The 11,674-nt window shown below is 45.1% G+C and overlaps 1 protein-coding gene across 2 annotated transcripts; it reads left to right on the top strand.

Moving 5' to 3' along the window:
• Positions 1–1,038: 1,038 nt before the first annotated feature.
• On the top strand, positions 1,039–10,146 carry RPLP0 (ribosomal protein lateral stalk subunit P0). Of its 2 annotated transcripts, none has more exons than XM_073582733.1 (8): positions 1,039–1,154; positions 6,964–7,070; positions 8,673–8,848; positions 8,923–9,010; positions 9,121–9,267; positions 9,368–9,553; positions 9,645–9,785; positions 9,946–10,146. In XM_073582733.1, exons 2-8 carry the CDS (start codon positions 7,017–7,019, stop codon positions 10,096–10,098), a joined length of 945 nt encoding a protein of 314 aa, XP_073438834.1. In that variant the 5' UTR covers positions 1,039–1,154; positions 6,964–7,016; the 3' UTR covers positions 10,099–10,146. The 2 variants fall into 2 exon arrangements, with proteins under 2 accessions (XP_073438834.1, XP_073438833.1); XM_073582732.1 differs by lacking the exon at positions 1,039–1,154 and adding an exon at positions 2,294–2,444.
• The last annotated feature ends 1,528 nt before the right edge of the window (positions 10,147–11,674 follow it).

Below are 11,674 nucleotides of genomic sequence, written 5' to 3'. Positions count from 1 at the left end.
CTATGCCTGCAGTACAGCAGTTACCCCACTAAGGGGAGATGGATTTAGGATTTGGTTATATGCATTACCGGCTTAAAGGGAACCTGTCACCAGAAAAAAATGCTTGTGTACTGCAGATATGGGATTATTCTGCGGGTCAGTAGTGTTATTGCCTACCCGGCGCCCACATGTAGCAGAATGCTGGGAGGAGAAAATGAACTTTATTCCCCTGCAGTATTCTGGTTTCAGACACGGGAGGCTGCGCCGGAGTGTGGTCAGTCATCGCTCTGAGTATACAGAGCGGCGTATATATTTGTGTCGCTGACACTGGCTCTGCATTGGGGTCAGCTGTCAGTGTGGGGACGTGGTTACAGCCGTCGCTCTGTTTTCTCAGAGCAGTGACTGAAACCGAATGTTGCCGGTGGGAATAAAGTTAATTTTCTGTCGGCTACGTGCAGGCACTGGGCAGGTTAAGAACACTATTAACCTGTAGATAACCCCTATAGCTGCAGGTTAATAGCCTTTTTGTTGATGACAGGTTCCCTTTAAGGGCAGGTGCAGATGAGAGAATTGGGCTGACCATGCTAATCACACTCTGTGTTAGTGTAAGGGTATGTGCACACGGTGCGGATTCTGCTACGGATCCGGCCTGTACAGTACAATGCTAACCAATGGGTTTTCAAAACCGCAGTGCACATCCTGTGGATTTTTCCGCAGTTTTAAATCCGCAGGATGTCAATTCTTTCTGCGGATTCCGCAGCGGTTTGACACCTATTCCATTGTCCGGGTGTCAAACCGAAGGGTAAAACCGTAGGTCACTTTACCTGCAGTTTTACCTGCAAATCAGCACGGAAAAATCTGCACTGTGTGCACTCATCCTAAGGAGAAGGACTGGGCCGTGGATACCTGTTCTGGGCCGGGTCTGGAACTGTTGGGGCTGTCTCCCTTGTTGTCTGGGGGAAAGAATAGGAGCTCGGACAAACCTTTGCATCAGGAAGAAGGGGGCGTGGCTAAGCTGCACCAACCACAGCGCGAGCGGAAGCAGTCAGTCTTGGCGGGAACAGGCAGCGCGAAGCAGGGAGAGAGGAGCGCTCCGGCTGTCGAGCACCGGCCTGCGTCTGTTGCCTCCCGCCACCATCAGCGGAGACTTGAGAGCGAGAAGTACAGTGTGCCCGGTGAGTACCAGAGAGCAAGGTACAGCGCGAATGCCACCTAAGAGAAACCGGGTACGGGACAGACGTCTGTGCCCTGAGTTGCCAGTTGATACTTGCCGATCTACATTAGACCCAGACAGTGCTGTGGCCTTCACTGTCTCAGCTGCATCCAACTATGGACTAGGGGCTCAGCGGACGGTACTGGACACGACCGCTGCCGCCAGAAGACGGAGCATTGCCACCTGCAGGACCTCGCTGAACCAGCCGTTGTTGGCGTCATTGATTTTCCTGCAGCTTGAGACACTACTGACCTAAGTTACCTCAAAGGACTGCCCTTACCAAGTTCATTGTTCCTTAACCCTGCATACCCTTTACAATTGAACTGTTTATTCCCCCATTTAACTACTTGTCTCCCTGCGAGGAGTATCCCATTGTTAAATTAACGTTGTTAACCCTTGGTCTGCCTTTTGTGCCTCACTGCATCTTGCAACCTGCTCAAACTAGCATAGTGTGATCTGATTCTCTTGGATGAGGACAAGATGGAGATAAAAACGTCTGTCTTCTCCCTGTATCGGTGCATGGAAATCAGACTGCACTCAGATATCATCCGAGTGCAGCCTGGTGTTTTTCACGCACTCATTGACTTGCACGACTGACTGCGATCCAACGATCAGGGCAAACTCTGCATACTGTGATATTTTCTCCTTGGACCGGCTTGGTCTGAGGAAAATTCTACCATTTGCCTGGCCGCATAGATTAACAGTGGTCCCTGGGTGAGGTCTGATGTGTCAGATGGCACTCGGCCCGGAAATACAGCCATGTGTATGAGCCGTTATCCGTAGCTGTTGGATGCGGCCGGGAGCCTCACTCTTCTAAGGGTATGTGTCCACCCTGCGGCCCTGCATGCATAGTGGAGACGGGATTTCATAAAATCCCCTCCACTATGCTGTAACATCTGGCCGCTGCAGCTGTACACAGTGGAAACACCCTATTACTTGTATACCTTCCTCTCACTAAGTCCATTGTTAAGCATTATGATATGATGTATGTCGTTTGACTTCCATTCCACTAGAGGGCACCAGTTTATTCGCTTACACTTACAGACCAATTTTTTTCCCGACAGCCTGTTCTTTCAGGAGTACTGTTTGATTGATTTCTTATGAGTCCAATAGGACGCGCAGCAAGAAAACGTCATATCCAATCAGCATCGTAGTTGCGGATTTCTCGCTTGTTGATTGGTCGGTGTGACTTAATATAAAATCACAGTTCTCGGCGCAGGCTCCCTCTTACTTCCCGAAGCCCTCGTGTGAGGTATGTGCGGCCTACATGTATCGGCCGGGCGGCTGTCCGGAGCTATACGTCCTCCGCTCAGTACCCTGCGAGCTGTATAGGGAGCACACACAGAAGCTGTGGCCCTGAGCGGACAGTACCGCAGCTGCTGTCCCTGGGGCTCTGGTTATAGATAAAACGCGCGTACCACGTGTCCTGTGCCCATAGCTTGCGTTACCAGCCCGTTTATGCGGCTGTACAGGGGTTGTCCACCTTTCGGGGGATTTTCTCCTAAACCGGTAAATAAATGCAAGTAATTGGGGCTAAAATTAACTCTTTATCACTGGGTTTCACTAAACTGTTGCTGTCTTCTGTAGTCTGCTGCAGAATCCGATAACGGGGTGGGCCACATACTAGGCAGCCCCTTTTAATATAATAACAATCACATCTCCGGCGCTGTGCTAGTGATGCTGGCCCCAGGGCTGGCGTGGCATTATGCCTAGTGAGTGATGAAGCCAATCAGCGGCTATAGCACTGCTGAGCTTTTGCTTGTCCAGAGGACGTGAGCGCGCAGCAGTGGTCACCGGTTGGCTGCAATGTTCACGAAGCGTAGCAATGGCCTAGATGCCATCATCACTGGGACGCTGCAGGAGGCGAGGATCTCGTGTCTGTACACTTGCAAAGGGGTTGTTCAGGTAGTGAATTACTCCCTTCAACTGGCTATCCCATCAGTTTGCCCACCATGAGGCTCTGACAGCGGAGTTTGATAGTTTTAGATGAGTTATGACCACATCAAATTAAAATGTGCAAGGAAAGAAAGAGCCAAACAGTGCTACATTTTTAATGAAACCCAATTGCATGCAAAGTGACAATTTTTTTTTTTTTATCCCCAAGTGCATGCGGTTTAATAAAAAGTAAAAATGTCCCCATTACCGCTGCAGCCAGTGTTTGCTCCTTCCTACAGGATCAGGCGTTATCGTGCCTGATGTAATACAGTACAACACATGGTCAGTATGTGAACACATCTCCCTGTCGTCCTGTAGATGATGCATGTGTCCTTATTGGGAAGTGTTCACACTGGCGACTTAATACTGCTTCGCGCGACCTGTTTTTTTTGCTCTAAATGGCTAAGAATTATGACTGCAGGAACAGGTCTGGATCATGTATTTTCTTTGTCAAAAGTGGCAGTTCCTGTTTGTTAGGCCCTGTCCATTTACACGTTCTGTTGTGCTTTAGCAACAGACAAATGGAAGCAGAGGGGGCCACTGATCATATGGGGTCTGTCTTGGTTGCTTTGTATCCGTTTTAAGAGCGGAAGAAAAAGTGCATCATGCAGGGCTTTTTACCATTTTAAAGGGAATCTGTCACCCCTTTTTTTGACTATGAGCTGCCGGCACAGCCATCGGGCTTATCTACAACATTCTGTAATGCTGTAGATAAGCCCCCCCCCCCCCCCCGATGTAACCTGAATGCTAAGAAAAAAGAGTTATATTATATTCACCGGTCCGATGGGTGTCTTAGTCCGGACCAGTGCCTCCCATCTTCATACGATGCTGTCCTTTCTTTCCCGTCGTGGCTCCTGCGCAGGCGCACTGCTCTGCCCTGTTGAGGGCAGAGCAGAGTCCTGCAGTGTACCGGAGCCACGACGGGAAGGGAAGAAGAGGACTGCATCATATGAAGATGGGAGGCGCCGGACACCCACTCCAGTGAGTATAATCTAATATGTTTTTCTTATCGTTCAGGTTACATGGGGGGGCTTATCTACAGCATTACAGAATACTGTAGATAAGCCCCTGATGTCGGTGCCAGCAGCTCATACTTGAAAAAAGGGTGACAGATTCCCTTTAAAAGAAAACTGATCCCGTAAGTCAACAGAGTCCATCTCTTGTCTGTACAAGGGATCACGTATGATCTGTTCCTATGCCAAATGGAATGAGTCATTAGAAGATCCCCAAGACCCACCAATGTTGGAGATGTGCAAAATGCATTCTGCGCTGTCTTCTGTTCCATGACGTCAGTGTACATCATGGGATGGAAGAGGGGGAATTATGTTACAGAGGATTATTAGGATATGGCAATTCGTGATGATGGAAGATAGAGAGGGGGGTGTACTCTCTTAACTTCCTCTGGATGTAATATATTGAGTATATATTGAGTGTGGGGGGAGAGAAGCTGCAGGGATCATGTGAAGTAACAATGTCCCGAGCCCCAGGAGAGCCTATGTGGACAACATTGGGATGGCACCGAATGTAAATATGCTCTCATCTTACTGGGGGCAAACCTACGGATTGAGAAGGGGTTGTGCACTAATCAACCTATGATGCAGTGCCATTATAAAGAGCTACCACTGCATCATGGTTTTCATTTATGATGGTCACCACTTTGCAGGTGTGAACAGAGCTCCCCATGAAGTCTTGGGGTTTGTGCAGACTATCAGTAAATGCTGCACGATGGCCAAATATTACAGCACAGTAGATTGGATTTCAAGAAATTCCATGTCCACTATGTGTCCACCAGGGCTGTGGAGTCGGTAAGCCAAACCTGTGACTCCCGACTCCTCAATTTCCCTTCCTCCGACTCCAACATATATTGCTTATATTTAAGTAAAAAATTTATTGTAGTACAATGTGAACATCAGACATTTAATCATTTTTATGATACAATAATCAAGACATTTAGATAGAACATAATATATTTATTGGAATACAACTTTAGAACACAAAAAACTAATAAATTGTAAATATCTAATACACTATGTAATATCGATCACATATATAACACTGTGTAATAAACTATGTAAGTGGCAAAAAAACGTTTTCAACAAAAACATACTAAATAACATTTGTGCAGTCTATGAATTTGTTCTAAGAAATAGAATTGCCTCCATCAGACCCTCCCTCATTAGATGACCTAAAATCTGACCTAATAATTTTAAGGCCAGAGAACAACCTCTCTACACTAACTTGGGTTGGAGGCAAAGCCGTAACCACATGGGCAACATCTCTAACAATTTTCAAGTGTAAAGGAATTGCCTCATGCACAGTCAGTTTTGATGAACAGTTGAATTTTTCTTTGAGAGCAAGTGAAACATTTTGCTGAAATATGGTCAATCTGCTTGCTATAGGAGACGGAGTGAAATCTTTTTCCTTGCAGCAACGCTTGGCCTGCTCCATATCATCCAAATACTTGTCAAAGTCAAACTCCTCATCTGATGAGGATGAAGATATGGCAGCAGTAGCACTGTCAGGACCTGAGTCCTCTTGCGCCTGGCAGTCCTCCTGTAGGCCACTCTTCCTAACTGCTACCTCAGTCAGAGCTCTTTTTCCTTTAGTAAGCTGTTGATCATCAAGCAATATACGATGACTTGAGTCCACATAAACAGCTGCCAGAAAAATTTTATTTTCAAATAGCTGTGTCTCTCCTTTTCATTGAAGCAGAAATGCCATCTGCGATTAAATCTCCTCTTTGGGACAGGCAAAATAGCAAGTTCTTCCACTCCCTTATGAAAATGCCAGGAGTTAAATCCTCAGCTTGTAATTTTTTTAGTCACGGTAAATAGGTGATTAAGCAGTTCCTTCAATTCAGCCACCTGTGTCCATTGACCTTCATTTAGGGTTACCTGAGGGTTCGCCATATCTATTAGAAAAACGGTTTTAGCTAGGATCAAAACTGGGGGGACAGAACCTCATACTGTTCCGCAGAATCGCATACTGCACACCTCAGCTGCTGCAGAACCTTATACTGCACACCCCTACACTTGAAAATAAAGCCTGCACCTTAAGATGTGGTGAATGCAGTCTATTTATTCCAACTATCAATTGATGTTGATGTGTTACTGAAGACGAGCAATGCCTGTCTTGGGCGTCCTTTTGGGCAGCTATGAGGTGTACCTGACTGGTGCTAAAAAAAGGAGTGTTAGTCTGTGTGCTACCCGGCTTTCATTCTTTTTGGTACAAATAAGATATGGATAGACAGATATGGATAAATGGATAGAGCAGATTTCTAATCTGCTTTTGCTATTGAAAACATTATCTATGAGCTCAAAAACCTTTCAGGTGATGCGGTTTTTTAAAAAGCTGATCTGCTTTTGCAGCTGAAAAACGTATCCTCAAAAAACGCAGCAAAAATGCTGTGTGTGTGAATGTAGCCTTAGATCAGGAATAGAACAGCCATTTATAGGACATTTCTTAACTTTCCCAAATTCCTATGAAAAAATATTCAGCACATCCTGCATTGAACTACTGTACCCTATTTATTATATATTTTAGGAGTCGGACCATTTTATACCGGCTCCGACTCCACAGCCCTGGTGTCCACAGACGTCCGCTGCTTACCTGCTGAGACGAACATGCGGCATATCTTTCCAGACCACAGAATGTCACTTTATTTTGCGGAGGCGCTGTTCGCAGACGCTTTGCCATTTTCAGTCTTTCATACAGTCACTGTATGGAAATGTATAGTTTACAGAAGATTGCAGGAGTGTCCACTGTTTGGTTAAAGTTCTACCAAGCACTCACATTCTAGCTAAATCTAGCTAAACTATCCTTTCTTGCTTTCACAGGAACATCAGGTCTTTAAACCCTTTTTGTGGCAATCCTTGGAAGCACTGACAAGATGCCCAGGGAAGACAGGTCTACGTGGAAGTCCAACTATTTTTTGAAAATCATCGTAAGTGTTTTTTTTTTTTTTGTAAGAAATGTATATTCTTTGCTTCTGGTTCAGGTTGTTGTTGATGATCAGCTGTAATATAGTTGCTAAAAGGGGACTTGTCATCTGATTCATGCTCCCCGAACCACTTGGTGCATAAATTGGACACCAGCTCAGTTAATGTAGACATGTACGGCGTGTAGTTTACATAAAATGTTGGCGAGAACATATTTATTTTACTCTTATATAGCACCATTAATTCCACAGCGCTTTACAGACATCATTATACTTTTAAATGGATTGTCCATAAAAATATATATACCGTATATACTTGTGTATAAGCCGAGATTTTCAGCCCACTTTTTTGGGCTGAAAGTCCCCCTCTCGGCTTATACACGAGTCATATACGGGGGGTCGTGGGGGGTGTCAGAGACCATACTCCCAACCCCCCCCCCCCCTTCCTGGCATAGTCTCTGCAGCCCCCCTGCTTCCCCCATGATCTGTGTCCCAGCTGTTCCTGCATTCAGTGGTCACGTGGTACTGCTCATTAAACTCATGAATATACGCATATTTAATGAGCGTTACCACGTGACCGCTGAATGCAGGAACAGCCTGGGATGCCGACATCATGCTGGAAGCAGGGGCTCTGGGCTGAAGAGACCGGGCGCCAGGGGGGCTGCTGAGTATGACGGGAGAGCAGAGCAATACTTACCGCTCCCCGTTCCATCGCTGTCTCCGGGTCCTCTGGCTGTGACTTAGCGGAGGGCACGATGACGTAGTCAGTGCGCACCCAATGCTAACGTCACTGCACAGGACCCGGGAAACAGCGATGGAATGGGTAACGGTAAATATAGCCAGTGCCGGGGGCCTGAGCCAGCGACGGAGAGGTGAGTATGGTTTTTTTTTTTTTCTATTCGTGGATAATCTGTTTAAAAGTCCAGCTGTGAAATGTGACAAGGATGACTATCCCAAGAGGTGGCTTTCCAACCCTACTGTAGGTCTTTTACTATATACATGTAGAGAGAGACCTCTCAGTCTAGGGGAGTATTGCATAGAGAAGCCTCTAGGGACCTTCCTCTTAGACTAGTCATCAGTACAATTTTATATATACCTGTGTTTGGTCACTATAAGCTCTAAAGGGGTTGTCCAAGCTAATGATTTTGATGATATATCCTTAAGATGGGTAATTAATATCATATCAGTGTGTGTACATCACTCCGCACCCCCCCCCCCCCCCCCAGTTAGCTGGCTTCTGTGCTGATCAGGTTTAAGCAGTGATCAGATCAGCAACTGTTAAAGAGAATTGTGTGTTGTACTCCCGCTGTTCTTATACTGATGACCTATTTCAAGGATAGCTCATCAATATAATTAGCTTTGACAACCCCCTTAATGTTGAAGGGGTCATCTCATAAGCTCCTTGATAACCCCTTTTTAAGTTCCATTCAGTGGAAGTTCGGTTGACTGCTGATAGAGAAATGCTCTATCCACCTTGTATTATTCAGTGATGGCACCAAGCAGGGATCTCTGATCTGCCATTGTGACTTGTATGAATACTTTGAATTGAATCTACTCACCTCACGTTTTCCAGATTTTTTTATGGATGTATTTCTATTCTTCTTGCAGCAACTGCTAGATGACTATCCAAAATGCTTTATTGTGATGGCAGACAATGTTGGTTCAAAGCAAATGCAACAGATCCGTATGTCTTTGCGAGGAAAAGCTGTTGTTCTGATGGGAAAGAACACCATGATGCGCAAGGCTATCCGTGGCCACTTGGAGAATAACTCTGCCCTGGAGAAGTGAGTTGTTTTTACTTTTTACGGAATATATTATTGTCTCCTTCAAACAATTAATTTTGTAATATGTTTTTCAGGCTTCTGCCTCACATCAAGGGAAATGTAGGTTTTGTTTTCACCAAGGAAGATCTCACAGAAGTGCGGGATATGTTACTCGCCAACAAGGTAAAGAAAACTCCGAAAGCACAGATGGGCCACGTGCACAAATAGAATATAGCTTTACAGACTATCTATATTTGAGTGTTATACTATACACTAATGCTGAACTTTTGTAGGTTCCCGCTTCTGCTCGTGCTGGAGCTATTGCACCTTGCGATGTCACAGTGCCTGCCCAGAATACTGGTTTGGGCCCTGAGAAGACATCCTTCTTCCAGGCTTTGGGAATCACTACTAAAATCTCAAGAGGAACTATTGAAATTCTGGTAATTCTCTTGTGGCCAAACTTCCATGAAGGCTCTGACTAGTTTATGCTGTAGGTTATAGTGGAGTATCCTTCCTAATTGCAGTAACCTTTCTCTGCAGAGTGATGTACAGCTGATCAAGACTGGAGATAAAGTAGGTGCCAGCGAAGCCACCTTGCTGAACATGTTGAACATTTCTCCATTCTCCTTTGGTTTGATCATCCAACAAGTCTATGACAATGGAAGCATCTACAGCCCAGAAGTCTTGGATATCACAGAAGATACCCTAAGAACTCGCTTCTTGGAGGTATGTGACTGATGCGGGTAACATGGACCACTTGTGTTTACCACCTACCTGCATGTCGGTTTAAAGAGCAACCAAACTGTCCTTTCTTTAGGGTGTCCGCAATGTGGCCAGCGTTTGCCTGCAGATTGGGTATCCCACTATTGCCTCTGTACCTCATTCCGTTATCAATGGATACAAGCGAGTTTTGGCTGTTGCAGTGGAGACCGACTACAGCTTCCCATTGGCAGATAAGGTAATCTAATGATTATGGGGTGGCTTTCATAGTACCGGAGGAGATAGTCGTGGCTGTTGGGAATAGATTTGCCTGATGTCCTTCGATTAGGAACCACTAATCTTTGTCTGCTTCATAGTATCATATGATGTTGGTTTTTACTGGATGTTCTCTCTTACAGGTCAAGGCTTTCTTGGCAGATCCTTCTGCGTTTGCAGTTGCTGCTCCTGTTGTGGAGGCGTCTTCAACTCCTGCTGCTGCGCCTGCTAAGGAGGAGGCTAAAGAAGAGTCTGAGGAGTCTGATGAAGATATGGGATTTGGACTCTTTGACTAAGAGATATTTCATCAGTCAAATTACATCAGTACAATTCCATTCAACTGATACTTGGTGTCTTGTGATTTTTTTTTTTTCCTTTTTATGGAAGTTGTGCATTATGCTAACAAACTAGAGTGGACTGATCCAAACTGATTAGATGGCCCTACCAATCTCCCATCATGCAAACAATACCCTCAGCGACATACCAAATGCCATTTGGTAGCACTAAATAGTGGCCCACCCTAAGAAAGAGAATGCACCAGCTCCAAGAAGAACATGCATGCGAGGAGAAAAAAGAGCACTCGGGTGAATGAAGTAAAAAATCAGTTTATTGAAAAGTACATTAAAAAGACATCGAAATTCCAAGTGTAACATGATGCAATAGCAGGATAACAGAGATTCCAGGGTCATGCATTCCTCCTACCACCATGTATAAATCCCAGAAATACATAAAGTGCAATGATAAGTAGGTGGGCAATGGTAAGTACCCCAAAACTGATTACATCGAAAGTAAAAGGGAGTATTAGGCTATGTGCACACGCTGCGGATTCACCCGCGGATTTGTATCTGCGGAGCCGCAGGTAAAATGACCTGCGGATTGGCCTGCGGTTTGCTACTTGGACAATGGAATAGGCGGCAAACCGCAGCGGAATCCGCAGAAAGAATTGACATGTCAATTCTTTCTGCGGATTCAAAACAGCAGCTTTTCCGCATTTGAAAATCCGCATGTGCACAGCAGAAGGTAAATCACATAGACTTACATGCTACTGTACATTGTCTGAAGATCTGCAGCGGCCAAAACCGCAGCATGTGCACATAGCCTCAATACTCCCCTTGAGAAAGCGGTGCATCAGTCACACGAAACATGCATCGGGGTTAATTCACCTGGCCTAGGGTCCCTTCCACCTTGTAATTGGCAAGCTTTACCCCTTTTTTGTGGTTATTTTTGATCCTTTTACTTTCCTTTTGGTGTAATCTGTTTTGGGGTACTTACCATTGCCCACCTACTTAATCATTGCACTTTATGTATTTCTGGGATTTATACATGGTGGTAGGAAGAATGCATGACCCTGCAATCACTGCTGTTATCCTGCTATTGCATCATATTACACTTGGAATTTTGATGTCTTTTTAATGTACTATTCAATAAACTGTTTTTTGTTTTTTTTTGTGTTTGTTTTTTTTTAACTTCACCTGAGTGTTCCTTTTTCTCCTCACATGCATGCAACTTCCTATCATGTTTACATGGCACAGTATGGGGGTGGTATATAAAACTACATATTATTTAGTCCTGCCCATACAATAGGATATAAAAGGTTGGGGGAAAGACAAGGAATGCATAGTAATATGCAAGATAAAGTTCCCATGGATAAGACTTGTCTGTAACATTAATTCCTGTCTCCTCTTTAGTTACCAGGTGGGGGTGCCCCTTCATTCCAGGCAACAAAGCCGCACGCCTGTTTACACTTAAAAGTCCTGTCTTTTGATCGTTCTGCAATTACTCTGACTGCAGACATCTAAAGCCCGGCAGTGTTTGGTGTGCACGCTGTCAGAATTCGCCGGTATTGCCAATGAGAATGATTAGTCGTGCTAC

This window comes from Dendrobates tinctorius, unplaced genomic scaffold (assembly GCF_039654945.1).
Source record: "Dendrobates tinctorius isolate UK_male_01 unplaced genomic scaffold, ASM3965494v1 ptg000073l, whole genome shotgun sequence".
NCBI classification, from domain to species: domain Eukaryota; kingdom Metazoa; phylum Chordata; class Amphibia; order Anura; family Dendrobatidae; genus Dendrobates; species Dendrobates tinctorius.
The sequence above is the reverse complement of the archived record's forward strand: the minus strand, read 5'-3'. Positions and strand labels throughout refer to the sequence as shown.

What these genes read in the sequence shown, in the direction of transcription:
- RPLP0 (XM_073582733.1), top strand. Translation starts at nt 7,017, where the DNA reads ATGCCCAGGGAAGACAGGTCTACGTGGAAGTCCAACTATTTTTTGAAA. An exon ending in ACTATTTTTTGAAAATCATC is followed by an intron (nt 7,071 to 8,672) that starts GTAAGTGTTTTT and finishes TTCTTCTTGCAG; the next exon opens with CAACTGCTAGATGACTATCC. An exon ending in AATAACTCTGCCCTGGAGAA is followed by an intron (nt 8,849 to 8,922) that starts GTGAGTTGTTTT and finishes TATGTTTTTCAG; the next exon opens with GCTTCTGCCTCACATCAAGG.